The sequence below is a fragment of the Syngnathoides biaculeatus genome, chromosome 20 (assembly GCF_019802595.1).
Source record: "Syngnathoides biaculeatus isolate LvHL_M chromosome 20, ASM1980259v1, whole genome shotgun sequence".
Classification (NCBI taxonomy): domain Eukaryota; kingdom Metazoa; phylum Chordata; class Actinopteri; order Syngnathiformes; family Syngnathidae; genus Syngnathoides; species Syngnathoides biaculeatus.
In genome coordinates this window covers 4,175,008-4,195,229 of record NC_084659.1, presented here as the reverse complement: position 1 = coordinate 4,195,229, position 20,222 = coordinate 4,175,008, and the positions used below count along the sequence as shown (strand labels likewise).

At 45.3% G+C, this 20,222-nt stretch overlaps 1 protein-coding gene across 4 annotated transcripts in view; it reads right to left on the bottom strand.

The window, feature by feature from the left end:
- Positions 1-20,222, bottom strand: part of LOC133493198 (mitochondrial 10-formyltetrahydrofolate dehydrogenase-like) — a 212,475-nt gene that overhangs the window by 178,860 nt on the left and 13,393 nt on the right. For 3 of the 4 annotated variants that reach the window (XM_061806244.1, XM_061806245.1, XM_061806246.1), the window contains 4 exons: positions 19,031-19,175; positions 16,784-17,018; positions 12,218-12,383; positions 1,676-1,777 (listed from right to left, as the gene is read on the bottom strand). In XM_061806244.1, the coding sequence (XP_061662228.1) occupies positions 1,676-1,777; positions 12,218-12,383; positions 16,784-17,018; positions 19,031-19,175 (648 nt within the window). Of the gene's footprint in view, positions 1-1,675; positions 1,778-12,217; positions 12,384-16,783; positions 17,019-19,030; positions 19,176-19,582; positions 19,668-20,222 lie in introns of those variants that run through there. The other variant, XM_061806247.1, reaches the window with a different exon arrangement.

The following is a 20,222-nucleotide window of genomic DNA, read 5'->3' as shown; positions in this document are numbered from 1 at the left end:
ACCTTGCCTCCTGCCCGATGACAGCTGGAATAGGCTCCAGCACTTCCGCGACCCTTGTGAAGATAACTGGGTAAGAAAATGGATGGATGAATGAATTTTGTTTTCATGAGATGAGATGCTTGCCATCTATCATGATGACAGTCCTTTTGTAAAGATTGGCTGTTGTTCAAAAACAGACTGGCATGATTCAAATTGATTAATCAGTTTCTGAATGTTTACTTAAGTATTTTGAACTACAGTGAAGAAAACAGCTGATAGACAGGTGTTGAAATACTTATTTGCAGCTTGAATCACACAAATAAATCGTTAAAAAATTCATACATTGTGATTTATGGATTTTTCTTTTTCGATTATCTCTCTCACAGTGGACATGCACCTACAATGAAAATTTTAGACCCCTCCATGATTTCTAAGTGGGAGAACTTGCACTGTAGCAGGGTGTTCAAATACTTATTTTCTTCACTGCACATTGTATCTTTGTAGACCTAGAGAAAGCCTATGACAGAGCACCAAGAGAGGAACTTTGGTATTGCATGCGGAAGTCTGGTGTGGCAGAGAAATATGTTTGAAGTACAGGACATGTATGAGGGCAGCAGAACAGTGGTGAGATGTGGCATAGGTGTGTCAGAAGAATTCTTTCCTGACCACACGCACCCACATACCACAGTCCAACACACACACATGGCACAGGAGAGGTTCGAAGAGGTTTTAAGTTCACTCACCTGGACCATTGCCACATGATGATCGTAAACAGTCCTTTTAAAAGAGAATGTGCACGCATCCTATTCCACAAAAGACCTGTTACATCCATGTTAAAAACTTGCTCCCCACCATCCCTCAGTGATGAGGTTGGAATTTTTGTTTTTTTTTGGGTGGGGGGCCATCACAATGCAGGGTCCAACGAAGAGCAAATTGCCCTTTCCGGAGCCCTGGAAGACATCCCGGTGGGTACCACATTGCTCGTGCCATTGCTGCACAAAGTCCTTCCTCCCGCTGGATCCCAAAAAGGATACAAGTGCCCGCGGATTAACCACTTCTTGGGCGCTGCGGAGGCAGCTTTCGCTGGGGTAAACCCTAACCCTAACGCTGAAGTGGTATTGTAACTACATAAAATGGTATCGCTTAAAAAAGTTGTCACAAACACAACACGAATATACGGTACATATGCTAGACAGTCAACAATGTGGATGAGACTACACCCAAAAGAATAAATGGGTGGGACAGGGGAAGTTGCTGGGAGAGGCTTCGATGATGAACCAATTACCTCACAGGATAAAGTCACTTCTGCTCTCATTGGGTGATGTCGCACCATGAACCAATCACGCGTCTTGTATCAAGGTGTCTTTCCGCAATATGACAATCTGGGTATATTTTTCTTTTTTTTTTCATTATTATAAAGAAAACCCTGTGAACCACTGAATCCGCAAAAAGGGAAGTGCGAAGTAACGGGGGAACCCTGTATCGCATTTCTACATGTATTATTTTATCATAGATTTTACCTCTTTCAGGACCAGGACTGACGTAACACCCACAATAAACCAGGGATTACTGTATTTCAGTTATTTCTCATGGGTAACATCACCTCAAAATATATATAACCTTTGTGAAACCTTCAGGAAAGGATTGTGTCCACAGTTTGCATTACAGATTGACAAGGTGCTATGAAATATCTCACCTTTGCATTGGATTTCTTCTGAATGCCTTCATAACTTGCACCCTCCTCTGGCTGTGGAATTCGTGGGGCCTTCCCATCAGCAACAAGCTGTACTGACTCAACCTAAATTAGAAAACAGACAAAATTTATCTTTTTTTTTCAACCCATTTTATACTGTACAGTTACAGGTGGGGTGTAGTCAATTACAATTAACTTGGGTCCACCCTTGACAGCACACTGGTGAGTGACACAAAGAGAAAAGCACACTCACAATACACTTCCAAACACTTTCACTGTTCATTATACTTGTACATGGGTGGCACAGTGGGTCACCTGGAAAGCATTGGCCTCACAGTTCTGAGGTCCCGGGTTCAATCCTGGACCCACCTGTGTGGAGTTTGCATGTTCTCCCCCGTACCTGGATGGGTTTACTCAGGGCACTCTAGTTTCCTCCCACATCTCAAAAACATACAACATTAATTGGACACTCTAAATTGCCCCTACGTGTGATTGTGAGTGCAGCTGTTTGTCTCGATGTACCCTGCGAAGGGCTATCAACCGGTTCAGGGTGTACCCTGCCTCCTGCCCAATGACAGCTGGGATAGGCTCAAGCACTCCCGTGACCCTTTTGAGGATAAGTGGCTAAGAAAACTGTCGATTCCACGACGCCCATGGTTCCACATCTCCTTAGACTTTGTGTCAAGGGGTCACACTGCAGCCCCCACAGTAGTTGACCGATATTCCAAAATGTCTTACTTTAAACTTCCCTTCCGCAAAGCAGACTCCAAATGACCAATGTGTTCAGACATGTGTCACGACCCATCGAAACGGAGGGGATGCAGAAGTCGGGAGACGCAGAGGTAATTCGGTAAATTGTTTCTTATTCCAAGGTCAGGGATCAGGCAGACAGTCAGGTGCAGCAGTGGTAGTCAGGACGTCAGGTGTGGAGAGCAGGTCAGCGGGCAGGCAGGAGTCGGTACACAGGAGATCGATCAAAGCAGGCAGGAGTATCAAAGGAGTCAGGCTTACGGGGTCGGTCGGCGAACAGGCGTAGGTCGGTACACATGGGTTGACGATCAGGGATACAGGGGTGCTGGAACGGGGCATGAGTTGCAACGACCTGGCGCCGGAGCAGTTGTTCCCATGGTCCTCCGGTTTCCCGGGGCCAATCACCCAGCATGAGGCGCATATGTGCGCCTCCCAATCAGTGCGACCGCGCGGGCGCAGCCAGGGCTCGACCGGCAGGATCTTGACAGTACTCCCCCCTCTAAGGCACGGCTCCTGGATGTGCCTAAATGAAAGAAACAAGACAAGAATTAACACATGCAGGGGCGGGTGGAACCCCCAACTCCAGTCTGTCTGGTGACCGTCCAGGCCACCAATCACGAGGCATCCGGCTGGAAAGGTCAGGAGGACGACCCGGACGCCAAGCACCTGGATCCCCACGGGGCAATTCGGGTGGGCAACCTCGGTGAGGAACCCAACGGCATAGCAGGAACCAGACCAAGACATGCAACTGCTCCGGACAAGGACCTCCCATGCCGTGGCTGCGAGACGACCAGGGATTGGTCGCCGCGAGGCTTGGCCAGAAGGCAGCCGTGGACTGGTCACCAACGAGGCTTGGCCACAAGGTGGCCAGGGAGTGGTCGCTGCTGCCGAGGCTGGGTCATGAAGCAGTTGGGAACCATCAGGGGCGAAGAGGATGACGGAGAGAAAGACCAAAGCCATGACCGCCACAATCACCATCAAAGCCATCCCGAGGCATTTCCAGTTCCGGGGTGGCCCATCAGAACTCCCCAGCTCCTGTCGCCGTTGAGACAGGGGCATGGGACGGCCGCGGACCGGTCGCTGCCGGCACTGGAACGAAGACGACTGTGGTTCCGTCGCCGTCTGCTTGACAGGAATGTGAAGATGCCACTGAGCTGTCGCCATCATCTGTTGCCGTTGAAACAGGGGCGTGGAATGACCGAGTGCCAGTCGGCGATGAAGCAGGCGCGTGTAGTAGCCGCGGGCCGCTCGCTGCCGGTACTTCTGGACAGTAACATGAGGCGGCTGGGGAACCCTTGCCGCCATCTGCTGGACAAGAACCCTCGCCGGAGTCTGCTGGACAGGAACGTGAGGCGGCGGCGGCACCATCGCCACCTCTTGGATGGGAACGTGAGACGGCGCCGCCATAACCACCTCCTGGACGGGAACATGTGGGTGTGTCAGTCGCCGTCGAAGCAGGAACAGGGGACGACCGTGGACCGGTGGGCGACAAAGCAGGAGCGTGGAGTGACTGGGGGACCGGTCGCCACCTCCTGGACACGGACGAGAAGCGGTTCCGGAGACGTCGCCACCTCCTGGACAGCAATGTGAGGCGGCGGCGGATCAGTCTCCACTGCCACGTGAGCTCTGCTGGGCAGCGGATCACTGTCCACCGCCGCGTGCGCCCGCAGTGAAACACCCAAAACCGCGACAAGGGCGTGGCGAGCTGGCGGATCCGTTACCAATGCAACGTGCGCTTGGCTTGGTAGCGGATCAGTTGCCACTGCAGCGTGAACGAGAGGAGGCAGAGAGTCAGTTAAAACCGCAATGTGGGCGTGTCTCGGGAGCGGATCAGTTGCCACTGCCACATGAGCATAAGTCAGCAACGAGTCCGTTGAAACTGCATTGTGGGCATGTCTTGGAAGCGGATCCGTTGCGACAATGACATGAGTCTTGCTTGGTAGCAGTTCCGTTATGCGATGTCAGCATAACTTGGCTGGTTCTCTAATCCTTGCCGGACCTGGGCCGTGAGGACCGCCAGTTCGGCGCTCTGCCGCTCCATCTCCACCCGCATTTCGCGGTAGAACACTTCGTGATTTAGTGGCCCCTCCTCCCTCTGGGCTGGAAGCTTCGCCACCAGCTGCGGGTCTGCCGGTTTAACCGTTGCCAGTGAGCAGTGGACAGCGTGAAAGCAGCAGGTGAAACAAACTGACTGACTGGGATGAAAATCGGGCGAAGAGATTCATAGTAAAAATAATCTGAGTCATAGTCAGGCAGCCGGTCATATAAATAACGGTCCTCCTCGCAGTCCGAAAAATCAGAGTCCAAAAGAATGTGAGATGCTGGACGGGTCGTGGTCGGGACGTATTCATAACTCGCAGGCGGAACGTGTGACACGGAAGGGGAGGACGTCATTGAGCCAACCCAGATCGGACAGGCTTGGTCCTCCGGCAGTTCGTCTACCTTGCGTCGGTCCCGGCGACGCCGGGTTTTTTCCTGCTGGGTCCTATTTTGGCCAGATTGTTCTGTCATGACCCATCAAAACGGAGGTTGGACACAAATGCAGGAGTCGGGAGACGCAGAGGTAATTCGGGAAAAACTTTTATTATTCCAAGGTCGGGGATCAGGCAGACAGTCAGGTGCAGCACCGGTAGTCAGGACGTCGGGCATAGAGAGCAGGTCAGCGGGCAGGCAGGAGTCGGTACACGGGAGATAGATCAAAGCAGGTAGGAGTATCAAAGGAGTCAGGCTTATGGGGTCGGTCGGAGAACAGATGTAGGTCGGTACACACGGGTTGATGATCAGAAGTGCTGGAACGGGGCATGAGTTGCAACGATCTGGCGCCGGACCAGTCATTCCCATGGTCCTATATACACCGGGGCCAATCAGCCAGCATGAGGCGCACGTGTGCGCCTCCCAATCAACACGATTCCTTCCCGGTTTGTGGTCGATACCTCCCTCATCAGGGACTTTCACGCCGTGCACCCTGATGCTCCTGGGCTGTCTGGGTCCGTCCGTTAGGGGGTGGGGTACTGTCATGGCCGTGCTGGTCCTTTTATGGCTGTGCTGATCCCCGATGCGGCGCACACCGGTGCCTCATGTCCGTAATTATGTCCTACGTATTTATGGCCACACGTGCGGTGTTGTCTTTGCCAGATTGTTGATCCCATGTCGCATTCCAGCAACTCCTTGTCTCTGTTGTTGCTATCTCGTGGACCGAACCCCACCTCATTCTTGACTTTCCTCTTACGCCTGCCGAATATGCTACTGCTGCCTTCGCAGACTGCTTACCCGTGTTTGGACTTTGGATCAAATAAAGATGCTTCCCAAACTGCTCCTCAGCCTCGCGAGTCGCGCATTTGGGTTCAGCTGCGAGTTCTGGCCATGACAGAAAACAACAACTGTCCATTACTTAAAGCTTGGAAAATTGAGTGTGCAGCCAAATTTGAAGAAGGAATGTACTGTTGTACTTTTTTATGAAAGCATACATCACTAAAGCATATGTCAGTAATAAACATCTATTTTGTGATGGTAAAATGGGGAGGCATTAGAGCATTGGTTTGGTAAACCAGGGGTTGTGGGTTCGTATCCAACTGGGGCCTCAACTCCCTGAGAAGGGTTGCGTCAGGAAGGGCATCCGGCGTAAAAATTCTCCCAAACAAATATGTGCGTTCATCTGAGATGACACGCTGTGGCAACCCCGAAAGGGACAAGCCGAAAGAAGGTAGGTAGAAGGTAAAATGAGATGTGGCATCCTTTGCCTTGAATGACAACATGTTTACGGATCGGTCGTGGCCTGTGTTAACAATGCCCGCCAAACACAAAGAAGAGGAGGAAACCAGATATGTGGGCTGAAGAGGAAGAAGAATGCACAGAGCCTACAACTGAGTGTAGGGACGTTGAATGTTGGGATTTTTTTCAGGAAAACCTCAGGAATTCTTTGACATGATGATTAGGAGAAAGGTTGATAGGTTGTGTATCCAAGAGAGCAGGTGTAAAGGTAGTAAGGCTATAAGTTTAGGAGCAGGGTTTAAATTATTTTACCATGGAGAAGATGGGAAGAAAAATGGAGTAGGGGTTATTTTGAAGGAAGAGCTGGCAAAGAATGTCTTGGAGGTGAAAAGAGTATCAGATCGAGTGATAATGATGAAACCTGAAATTGAGGGTCTTATGTATAATGTGGTTAGCGGCTATGCCCCACAGGTAGGATGTGACCTACATCTGAAGGAGATATTCTGGAAAGAACTCGGTGAAGGAGTTTTGAGCATCTCAGACACAGAGAGAGTTGTGGTTGGTGCAGATTACAATGGACATGTTGGTGAAGGAAAAAGGGGCAATGAAGAAGTGCTGGTTAAGTGCGGCATCCAGAATAGGAACTTTGAAGATGGTGGTGTACATTGCAAAAAGGATGGAAATAGCAGAAGTGAACTTTTTTTTCCAGAAGAGGCAAGAACATAGGGTGACCTACAAGTGTAGAAGTAGAAGCACACAGGTGGATTAATTTTATGCAGATGATGTAATCTGAAGATTACTGACTGTAACGGACAAACTGACCAATCGGGGAACAAGAGCCTTGGGGAGGGAGGTAAAAAAAAAGAACCCTACCATCATACTGGCTCAGGTCCGGAGATGCAGGCAAGAGAAAGTTCTGGAAATGCAACTGTTTGCGGTTCACCATTATAGACCAGTGCAAAGACAATTGTGCAAAGGGTGCAGTTTAACAGGAAGAATTGTGCGATAGTCTACAGTATATCTAACAACTAAATACTAATACTGATTGGACCAGTAGGGTGTGAGGATGCGTCCCAACAACAGCGCAAGGCAGAAAATGGTAATAGTAGCAATAGTAATAGTAATGAAGAATTTAATGCCTTAATTGCAAGAGGGAAAAAATGTTAGAATGCCTGCGAGTTTTGATTTGCATTGATTGGTAGCACCTACGCTACGGAAGGAGCTGGAAGAGATGGTGGCCAGGATGTGGAGGGTCCGAAAGGAGCCTGCCCACTCTGGACCTAGTTTGAGTGGTGTCCAAGTCTTCAAGAGTGGGTGGTGTGGTGCTTGTAATCCATTCAGAGTTTTTGATTGTGTGTTTCACTCTGAGTTTATCCTTTTTTTGTGGCAACCCCAAACCAGACTGTGTTGGAGGTACAGAGTAGTGAGTGGATGACCACTGTGTCAAACTATCTCAGTAGCTCTTGTCTCCTCAGAAGCAGCAAGAAGTACATCCTTTGATGGACATTTTTGAGGATGAAGTTTATGTTCGTCTACAACTTCAGGTCCTGTGAGACTGTAATTCCCAAAAACCTAAAGGTTCTCGATGGTTGATACAAGACAGTTAGACAGCTGTGGTGAAAGATATCTCCTGAAGTCCACAATCATCTCTACAGCCTTTGAGTGTTCAACGCCAGGTTGTGATGACCACACCAAAGCTCCAGTTTCATGACTTGCTGTCCACACGCCGACTCGATGATGGTGTCATCTGCGAACTTCAGGAGTTTGACAGCCGGGTGCTTTGAGGTGCAGTCGTTTATGTTGAGAGAGAAGAGCAGAGGGAAGAGGACACAACCTTGGGGTGCCCATGTGCTGATAGTGCATGTGGATTATGTGATGTACCCCAGCCTCACCTGGTGTGTCCTGACCATCAGGAAGTTGTAGATCCACAGGAAGATGTCAGGCGAGACCCCTGAATTGGTGAAGGAATACTAGAAAAATGTCCAGTCCATATGGAAGGCCATCAAGGCACCCTTTGTCCGATCTGCGGGGGTGGGGGGGACGGCTCGCAGACATTCATAATTCCCCTGTGCCTGAGTACAAGGTTGGTCAGACCATTTTGCTTTCCCCCCGTGGTTAGCCTTAACCCTTTTCCAACAGAATCCCACAAACTCAGTCCACACTTCATTGATCCGTTTCCCATCACTAAGATTATCAAGCCCACATCCGTCCAACTCCAGATTCCGCAGTCTCTCAAAATTCTTCCGACCTTCCACGTGTTACTGCTCAAGCCTGTCTTCAAGTGCACTCTGCCAGATGTCAGACACTCTTACCAGCATCGCCTGTGGAACAATCACTCTCCAGACTCCACATAAGATACACAAGTCCTTGTTTCTTTTCTGACCTTTGTATCTCTTACACATTGTGGATGTTGCATGAGACTGTAGCGGTACACCCCACAAAGGAAGAACAGGACAAGATAGGACAGGAAAAGGACAAGAGAAGAAGCATGCAAGACAACGATCGTGAACTTGGCTACATAACTGGAATGTGGTGGGACTGAGTAAGTGAATTATAGGACTCGATAGAATGAGAATAGAAGTGAGGTGATACATACTGTAAACACTTTGTGTATATATACAATCAGTGAGTAGTCCCACACCCATTGAAAGAATCCCAGTGGTGTCTGCCCAAGGACACATCCAAGTGAATTCACACTATTGTGCATGCAAAAATACTGAAAGAAATGTTCAATTATTGCTGTGTCCACAACTTGGAGGCAAATGACCTCACCCAATCAATCGAGGACAAAACTGAGACCAAAGGTCCACCTGAGAGAAACATTGTGGACAGGGCATGTCCCATGCTGAAGGACGCAGGTTGGTCTGCTGGCCCCTCCGAGGCGCCCTGACAACTGGGTGGTACGCAGTGGCAAATAAATGAATCGTCTAGATTCGTCTAGGTTAATTGAAGACTTTAAATTGACTCTAGGTGTGGATGTAGGCTCCAGCACCCCTGTGACATTTTTGAGGATAAGTGACTCAGAAATGGATGGATGATGAATGACTGGTTGGAGTCACAAGCAACAAGCAGGCAACAAATGTGTAGCCTAATAAGATAGTGCTAGCACCAACGATTGTACGTAAACATGTTGTATCATGTTGTATCATGCATAAAGTTTCGGTGGATGTGAAGTAATTTAATTGAAAAAACTAATTTAATTACAGTAAGTTAGCACCCATTATTTCTGACGTCTGATGTCATGTTAGTTTGAAATGTACTAAATCATCTGGTGACTGTTGAAGATAGTTTTGTATCTTTACTTTTCACCGGATGTTGCCGATAACCCAAGTAATCGGTCCATCCATCCATTTTCTTTGTCACTTATCCTCACAAGGGTCGCAGGAGTGCTGGAGCCTATCCCAGCTGTCAACAGGCAGGAGACAGTGTACACCCTGAACTGGTTGCCGGCCAATTACACAGCATATCGAGACAAACAACCTCACTCACAATCACACTTAGGAGCAATTTAGAGTGTCCAATTAATGTTGCATGTTTTTGGGATGTGGGAGGAAACCAGAGTGCCCCGAGAAAACCCACGCAGATATGGGGAGAACATCCAAACTCCACACAGGGAGGGCTAGGATTGAACGGTCTTCACAACTGTGAGGCCAACACTTCCATCGTGCTGCCCCCAAGTAATCCAGACATGGGAAAAGTAGAACAAATAAGATCAGAAATTATGTTGTGTGGAAAACTGTGAAATGGCACACTTGCCTCTTGTACTCTTCTCATGTTTCTATTTATAAAACGGTCAAAGAATTCTGTCCTGCACACGACTGACACCATTTAACACATTTCCACAGGTGTTATAGCAGGGTTCATACTCAGTCTGACCAAAAAAATTTAAGGGCTTTTTAGGGGCATTCTTAGGGGCTGACACGAAAAATTTAGGGCCGACACGAAAAATTTAGGGCTATCGTGGGAAATCAAGAGTAAGGAAAAAAGACTCACCCAATGGTGCCATCAACCGTTCTTGGTTCATCAAATGTTCCAGTACCTCAGTACCTGTGACAGTGATCACCTGTCGCCCCTTGTGGTAGTTCTCATTGATATGACCGTTGTCAATGTCTTCAGACAACAGTCTACAGAAAAACTGATTCTAACTACAATTGCAACTATATACACAAATGTCTTCTACTGATGTCTGTTTCAGCACCCCTACTCTAGCTCCTTGAGCCTACCCAGTGCCTCCTCTATTTGTTGCTGCGGAGGTGCCAAAGTGGCTCTCTTGTCCTTTGGTCTGCCTCTGAGTGCATTGGCCTCATAAACCTCAGATTCCTCTTTTCTTCTGCCTCCTCACACAGCCTGTCAGCCTTCTCAATAAGCGTTGATATGTCAGTCTCTATTCTGGCTTTGAGGCAGTAGAGATGAAAAGTGGGCAGCGATGCCAAATGTAGCCAGGTACGAAGTCTTCCTTTCCCCACAGTGGTAGTTTTTAGCAATGTCACTGTCTGGGAACATGACTGCAAACACTTCTGAATTATTTTCACAAGATTTGCAACTGTAATGGCTGCAGATCACGTTTAAAGTCCACACGATCTCTGCCTTTAACGAGTCCGTCTTCGTGTATTGAACTACGTTCATAAAGCCCGACTTCTGGCTGGACAAAGGTAGGTGCGCATTAGGGATCGCAACCCGTTATTGTTTTTTTTAAAAACTGGAACCGTATTCGGACTTTTGAAATCGGTTAAAATTTCCAATCATTTCTTCCGGTTCCGTTGTTGAAGAACATTCAGTTAAATCAAAGAAACAATCATGGCATCAAGGAAACGCTCCAAAGTATGGGAGTAAACTTGTTTTATTGGCAGACATCAAAACACTACTCGCATAATGGGGGGAACTCTGTGAACTCGTCACTCCGGAAGAGCAACAACAAAAACCGTCTGTGCGGAACCCCGCACCCCAACTCGAGGTCCCGCGGGTGAATTATGTAAACACCACTATGGTACCGTTTTTTTGCTACAGTTGTTCGGTTAAAAAGGGTTATGAAAGTAAGCGTTTTTTTGCGATCCCTAGTGCGCATGCACTGCTAGTACCACTCCTTGAAGTTGATGCTTCACTATCTTGATATTTTCGAAACAGATTCATACCAACGAAAGATGAGAGAGTCTTCGCCAAATCAGCATGTCTCCTGTTTTTCCGATGCGACTCCAGCGCTTTGACGCCCATCTTTTTCAAGCTGGTAGCTCTGCTTGCACAGATGGCAGTAAAACACGTCCCGATCTTTTGGATCTCGACGAACCCACCTCCAAACTCCTTACTTTGAACCCAACCTTCTTGAAAAATGCACTTCCCCGTGATACAAGTTGGATCTAACGAAGACGAAGTGAAATGCCTACTCACGGAAACAAACAATGGAATATCGACAAGATGGCGACTTGTTGTCAACACGGTGACTTCCGTTGACAATTTCCGGGTGATTTGGACGCCAGACGGATCGCTATTTTTTTTAAATAAAAGATTAATTTATTTTTTAGGGAGAATTTTGGCGGTAGAGGTCCTCCCTTTGATTTTATTTTTAATTTAAAGCCTTTTTAGGGGCTTGGCCGGTTTTCGTGGATTTTAGGGACTCTTAGGGCCGCGTGCGAACCCTGTATAGTGGGTTTCTTCACATAAAAATGTACTTCCGTCAGTATCAAAAATTATTAGTCATAAAGTTACTGTTAAATGCATTGTTTTCTAACCCTCCAAACCCTTGAACTATTCTCTCTCACTCAACTCTGATCCTTGCCTGTCTCTCCATCTCAAACCAAGTGGTCGAGGCAGATGGTTACCTTCCACTAAGTCTTGGTTCTGGACAAACTTTCTTCCTTAGTTTTTACTTGCCTCTGTTGAAAATAAATAAGTACATTTCCCAAACACACCAATGGAAAATGTAGAGCCTCCAATTACCTAAACAGTAGTACGGTACCTGGATGGAACTCATGTAAATAATTATTTTATAGGGCAGGTAGCTTCAAATGACGGACCTTCGTCCTGAATCAGGATTTTGTCAACTTGACAGCAGGAACAGAATGACCATGTTGACCTTTTAATAGTTACCATTGCCTTGATGCCTTCCGGAAAGAGGAAACGGTTATAAAGTGTATCCACAGTGTCATTGGGTTCAACAATACACTCCCGCTGCAGCAGGATTGGTCCAGTATCCAGACCATCATCAGCCCAAAATACTGTGAAGCCAGCTTTCTTATCACCATGGATCAAGGACCTGAGGAAACAAAGACAAATATCCCAGATATTTTTTTCAATTCATTGATTGAAAGGTTATCTTCTCTTTTTTTATATAATTTTAATGTCCTTTGACTCCTTTATTGAATTTTAGGGTTGTTTTGATTGCAAGCATTCTTATAATATGTAAGATAGTAACAGTTTTAGTAACTTTCAGCAATGTCCCAACATTTAGCATCTTTTCCATTACACTGACTGAATTGTCTTTCCGAGGCTCTTCTACTGTTACTGATTGTTCTAAATTGGACTCTATAGCTCTGCTTTCTCTGAACATGGGGTCATGTTTATGATGGTGTCAAACTCTGATGTTTGTGGTTACTAATGGTGCCCAAACTATATTGTATAATGTATAATTTGTGCCCTTTTGACAACACCAGTAACATTTTTTGTAACTTTTTTTCCATCATCAATTACTATATTTGACATTTAAGGCCTTTTTTCCCTTACTACCCAGGCAAAGAAAAGTTGAAGGTGAAAGGTTTTTCATTTGAATATTTCATCTAATTATGAGTTTGCTAATTCATTACCTTAGTTTACTGATAGAGAATATGTTTTAGTCTTATTTATGTATGGAACCACACTTAAAAAAAACAAAACAACCAATAACGGTATTTTTTTGTCAAAAAAACACAAACTACAATCTTAATGACCATGCACAACAGTACAAAATATTATTTAGGTTGCAAATTATACTTTTTGGTGGTATGGTAAGCCTCACAGTTCTGAGGACCGGGGTTCGAATCCTGTCTCCACCTGTGTTGAGTTTGCATGTTCTCCTCCTGGCTACGTGGGTTTTCTCCGGGCACACCGGTTTCCACCCACATCCCAAAAACATTCATGAATTGGAGACTCTAAATTGCTCCCAGGTGTGATTGTGAGTGTAACTGTTGTCTGTCTCCATGTGCCCTGCGATTGGCTGGTAACCAGTCTCTGGCGTATTCTGTCTGATGACAGCTGGGATAGACTTCGGAACTCCTGCAACCTTTGTGAGGATGAGTGGCTCAGATGATGGATGGATGGATGGATATTTTATCCAAACTGGTGGGTGCTCAGTGATAACACTGTTGATGTACACATACCCGTCCATTGCCACAAACAAATGCCTTGACAAAGAAAAAAAAACTTACTGTACCAAAAATAGCATGTTCCAGACTCCATAGATTGTCATATTCTTTAAGTTAACACCACAGGCATGTGTGCTGGCTCTCCAAGAGGTCTGTGTGACAATACCTAGAACTCCAGCCATAATGGCCCCATGTCAACACATCGCTTGGAAATCTCGCTACATTCAACATGGCTACCAAATGGCAATCCATTGCCTTTGATCGGAATGTCGCCACATTCTACACATCCACAGGCCCGTCTGCTGGTTGGATCTAGTTATATTTCATCTGTGACCCAGCAACAACTGTGGCCAAAACTGGAACTTTGTCAATATTGGTTTAAGTGACAAATTGAAATTATTACCATTCTTGTGCTGTCAACTTGTCATTGTAGAGGGGTTTGCGAGTCGCAGTGGTGTGAGGAGCTGTGTTGTCCGGCGTTTTAGAACCTCTGCACCCATCAATCTACTAATAACAGTTGGAATGTTGTGTTCAGCTGTAGAAACCAGTCTCAGAGGGCCGTGGGGCAGGGTATTGGTCACCAGCCAATCGGAGGACACCAACTGGCAAACAACCAGTCGTGCTCACATTCACACTTAGGGTCAGTTTAAAGGGGTGGCCAACCAGTCATAGATGAAGAGTCATTTTTTACTGTCTTACGGCAAAGAGCCACATCATCCACATGAACATCATTCCCTCCTCACACACATACCTTTACTCACCCAGATTTATTGTAAATGTCACACACCAACATCTATCCATCCATTTAGGCACAGGAAGAACATGCAAACACCACACAGGTGGGGCCAAGATTTGAACCCTGGACCTCAGAACTGTGAGGCCAACGCTCAAGAGCTGTGCCACCTTGCCATACACCAAGATGATGACAAAAAAATGACTCCCACAGAATACCAAGAACACTGGCCGATAATTTGAAAAAATTGTGTGTTTTTTCTCACAGACAAATTAGCAGTTCAACCATCTCTTATCTTGAATGTCACAGCTCTCATCTCATGTAATACTAAAATACTCCCTTGATTGGAGGTCTGAGTGCAACTGTGAATTAGTAGCCATGCTACATCCGATATTTTCCGTTCAACAGTGTGGCGGTACATTTTAAGGTCTGATACCATTTGTTTAACATTTTGGTTTTCAAGACACAATATTTCAATGTCACCGAAGCATTTTTTAATAAATTCCCCGTCATTGTATGGCTTTTTGGCCCTGCCAATATTCCAAGGCACTTGATAAAATGCAAGCGTTAGTCTCTGGATGCTTCATTATTTTTTTTAAACTGCATCTCATTTTTCAAATTGACAAACTTGTGACTACAAAGTTCAGTCACTTTTGGAAATTCCAGGCCATCATTTGCATGGAGTGAACTCCAGTGAAAATTTGAAGCTGTGAAATCCGTCTGTCCATTATGCTCAACAAAAAAATATGAGCTCTCCCACTCTGGTAAAAACATCCCGTGTTGATCCATATACAGTATTTTTATTTAGCTTTGCATTTTCCCTGCCATTTTAAGAGCAAAATTGACAATTTTTTTTCTCCAAAGATCAGTTGGCGGAAGGTGTCTGGTGTTCTATGTGACAGAAGAGTATGAAGGGCAAAATTTATAAAACAGTGGTGAAGCTGGCCATGATGTACGGATTAGAGACAATGGCTCTGAAGAAACAACAGGAAGCAGAACTGGAGGTAGCAGAAATGAAGATGCTAACGTTCTTGCTTGGTGTGAACAGGCTGGATAGGATAAGAAATTAGCTCATTAGAGGGACAGCCAACGTTGGATGTTTTGGAGACAAGGTGAGAGAACGCAGACTTCGATGGTTTAGACATGTTCAAAGGCGAGAGAGTGAGTATATTGGTAAAAAGGTGTTGAGGATGGAGCTACCAGGCAAAAGAGCAAGAGGAAGATCGAAGAAAAGGTTAATGGATGTTGTAAGGGAGGACATGAGAACAGTGGGTGTTAAGAGAGGAAGATGCACGAGATGGGCTTAAATGGAAAATGATGACACGCTGTGGCAACACCTAACGGAACAAGCCAAAAGAAAAAGAAGAAGAAGATCACAATCCAAAAGGGAAACTTCAACCTATTTTCATTCAATGCGCATGACTGTTTTGCGAAATACCATATTAACATTTTCTGCTACGGTCATGTGATCGTGGACGAAAGACGCTGGGGAGATGGGCTGAGGTCGTTCTCCTCGGGAAAAACTCCCTTCTCTCATTGCACAGCTGAGCTGGGAGGTGGGAACAATAAAGCTTCTTTTCCTCAGTCACTGTTGCGCTCCCCACACCCCCATCACACTCCCGCTGCAAACACATGCACAGTCCCGTCTCACACACACATCAACGCACACACACACACACTGAGCTTGTCACAATACCCGTAATAGCCGAAATAAAAGACAAGCAAAGTCCACATACAGTTACCGGAATGAACTCAAGCAAAGCGAGCGCAGATGCACATTGAAAAAAACAGAACTTCAATATGCTTACATGCCTTCACAGGAGTTGGATGAAGTGACGGTGAGACAGGAGTCTGGGCTTCCCTGCTAAAGCTATTAACCCCGTGAACCGACGGTGAATGATGAATGGATGGAAACTATTTTTTCTACAAACTGTCCAGACAGTCAGTTCTGATATCCTTCAAATCGTGGTCTATTAAAACAAGGCTCCAGTGCATACACCATAGTTTTTACCATTAGATCTTGATCATGACAACATTAGAGTTTTAGCATGTGCATGCATGGTCTTACATGAATATTATTTTTACAAAAGAAGGCTGGCTTGTTCTATTTATGTTATAGCAGGAAGTAGAAAGTTAATATATTTGGACATTCAAGGCAGAATTCTATCGTTCATTGAAAAGAAAGGTCTTAAAATGTGTTTTTATGTACATTTGAGGAAACTGGAAATATTACTCTTGTGAGTCTTGTCTAGGGGTCAGCTCTGGGAGGATACAGCATCGATAATATGAGTTAAATATATACTATAGCCTACTTTTTTTTTCATTTCTTATATATATATATATATATATATCAGGAAAAAAAGGCATTCAAACAGCAATATGTTGACTTTTTTTTCGACACACCCACACACAATCTCACAGTTTTTGTAAAGTAAATCTCACTTTGCACTTAAAATTTTGATTGTGTCCTTATTACACCTTTTTATTGGTTAAAAAGGCCCAAGGAAAAAAATAACTCAAAGATCTAACCCTATATGAAAAGGGTCATCAATAACCACCCAATTGTCATGAGCAACTCCTTACCAGTTGATGGCTGAGGCTCCTCTGTGCAGGGGAAGGATGGAGGGGTGGTAAATGATGGAGCCATGCTTGGGATAATCAATGATGCTCATGGGTATGAACTGAGAGCAGAATGGCATAACATTGATCTCAGCATCCACCGCCATGTAGGCCTCGAGTACCTCCGGGATGGTTTTTCCTTTAACTCGCCACCGTGGGAACTTGAAAACTGGTGTACCATCCTTTTCTGCTGCCAAGGCTGAAAAGGCAGTGTGAGGAAGAGATTACCTTTTCAAATTGTCACAATTTTTAATTTACTTGACGCTTCTGAAAAAAACAGCACTGCACGCTTCCGTGTTTGCAAGATGTTGACCCATTTCTCATCTCCCTTTCATAGCCAAGATTGTGGAGGAATTTGTTTTTTTATTAACTCAGCAATTTCTTGAATTTAAATGGACTTTTTGACTAATTTCAATCAGGATTCAAAACTTATTACATTTCAGAATCTGCTTTAAAAAAAAAGTGCTGAATGATAAAAGACTGAATGCCGGATCAGGAAAGGTGTCAATTTTGGTCTTGTTGGATCTCAATGGAACAGTCCTTAAATGTTTCAGGTCCTTCCTGAAGGAAAGGAGCTACTTTGTCACCATTGTAAGTGCTCAATCTCAACAAATTGCAACGTACGGGGTCCCTCAAGGGTCAGTTCTTGGACCCCTCTTGTTCAGCCTGTATATGCTACCCTTGGGGCAAATTTTCCAGAATTTTAGTTTTGACTATCATAGCTATGCAGATGACACACTGTTATATGTAGCAGTGTCTACAGATGACTATAGTTCAACTGTGTTGAGCTACTGTCGAAAGCAGATAAATAACTGGATAAGGCAAAAAAAAAAATCCTTACACTAAACCACAACAAAAAAAAAAGATTTGTGTTTGTAAAAACCTGGACTCAATATCTTTAAAAAGCAAAGACCAAGTACGAAAACTTAGTGCTCTGATAGATTCCAACCTGACCTTTGACAGGGTTAAATAAATCAAATAAATTTCTGAAACTGCCTTTTACCACCTGAAGAACATATCTACAGAGAAGGTTTGCATGTGTCAAGCAGACCAGGAGAAGCTATTCCATGCTTATATCTCAAGTAGACTTGACTATTGTAATGGTCTTCTGACTGGGCTCCCCAAAAGAGCATTAAACAGCTGCAGCTCATTCAGAATGCTGCAGCTTGGGTTGTGACCAGACCAAAGGGGTCAGAGCATATAACTCCAATTCAAAAGTATTTACACTGGCTTCCAGTCAGTTTTAGAATAGATTTTAAAGTTCTGCCACTGGTCTATTATTAACTAAATGGTTTAGGTCCTAAATCCATGAAAGATATTCTAACGGAATAAAACCCAGTAAGGCTCTGAGATCGAGTGGCTCACGTCTAATAATGGAGTGCAGAGTCCAAAGCAAAGATGGTGAGGCAGCCTTGAGCTATTAAGCTACAAAAAAATTGCCAACAGAGGTGACATCAGATCTAAGTCTAAGTGTTTTCAAATCCAGATTATAAACTCTTCTTTTTTCTCTTGCATCTCGCCCACCAGGTTGAACCCCAATGTACAGGCGGCGAGCTGGGGGCCAATAAGTATACCCACACCTGCTCAATGCCTGTCACCGTGCACAACTCCAGAGTGGAAGAGAGTCCAACCCCTCTCAAGAGGACTGGTACCAGAACCCAAGCCGTGTGTGGAGGTAGGCCCAACTATAGCTAGTCTGAACTTCTCCACCTCACCCAAAGTTTGGGCTGCTTCCCTGCCAGAGAGGCGACATTCAACCTCCCTCAAGCCAGTTTCTGAAGGGATCAGATCCCAAAGGTCCCTGCCTTAAACCACTACCCAACTCACACTGGACCTGCCCCCTAAGATCCTTCCATGGATGGCCAGTCCATGGAAAGGGAGACCCATGTTACCCTTTCGGGCTATGCCTGGCTGGGGTCCTTGGGTTCAGGCCCATCCACAAGGCACTTGCCTTCGAGCCCCATCTGCAGGCCTTGCTCCAGACGGTGGTCCCTGTGAACCATGACCGGGCAAGGGAAACCTACGTCCATTTGTGTTGTTTATCGTAGGGTTCAAATATCACGATAGTTTTAGAAAAAAAATGACATTTCATTGGCTGAAAATTTGAACGAAGCAAAATTTCCTGTTCTACAAATTATTTCTAACTGACATAGAACATGCAGTTTTATTCTCACACATATCAAAAACATGAAGCAAATGGTTATTACTTACCAAGAGGGTCGGCCATGCCATCCTTGTCTGGTACAGTGAACACTCCTACCACCTTGTGACCGTGTTTCCTCAGGTTGCTGTACACCTCCTTGCCAAACAGGCTCTGGCCAATTATAGCTAGTTTGAGCTTACTCTGGAAGTGACACTGTCATGACAGGGGCCAATAAATGAGTTCCGGTCATTACATGGTCTTCAAAATGATTATGCATGTACATTTATGTTAAATAAACATGAACGTTTTAGTTTTGAGGGAGAGGTTTTTGCATACATTGTCTCTTGTCTGTTTAGATGTTTGATGTAGAGTACGGAGAGTATTCAAACCCCCTTAAAACTTGTTTATTGGAGCCATTTGCTAAAATCATTCAAGTTATTTTTTCCTCATTAATGTACACATCACCCCATATTGATGGGGGAAAAAAATTATGAGGGAAATCTGATATAATCACACACCCTTAGATATTCAGACTCTTTGCTCAATATTTCGTACAAGCACCCTTTTGAGGTAATACAGCCATGAGTCTATTTGGGGATCATGCGACACATTTTTCACACCTGAATTTGGGGCTTTTCTGGAATTGGTCCTTGCAGTTCCTGTCCAATTCTGTCAGGTTAGATGGCGAACCTCGGCGTACAGCCATTTTCTCAATTCGGTTAAACTCAGTGCTCTGGCTGGGCTATTCAAGAACAGTCACAGAGTTTTTCTGAAGTCCCTTCATTATTTTAGCTGTATGCTTTGGGTCATTGTCTTATTGGAAGGTGAACCTTCAGCCCAGTCTGAGGTCCCGAGCACTCTAGATCAGGTTTTTGTCCACGATATTCCTGTACTAGGCTGCATTCATCTTTCCTTCAGTTGCAAGTTATTGTACTGTCCCTGGATCTGAAAAAACAACAACAGTATGATCGCGCCACCACCTTGCTTTACTTTTGGGACTGATGAGCAGTGCCAGGTCTTCTCTTAAGTCCAAAAAGGTCTATTTTGGTCTTGGAGTCTGGGTCTTGGTCTTTTAAGCAAACTCCATGTGGGTTTTAATGTGTCTTGGACTGAAGAGAAGATTCCGTCAGGCCAGTCTGCCATAAAACCCCAAATGGTGGAGGGCGGCAGTGATGGTTGGCTTTCAAGCACTTTCTCCATCTCCCAACTCTGTAGCTCAATAACAGGGATCTTTAGGTTCTTCTTTACCTCTCTCACACA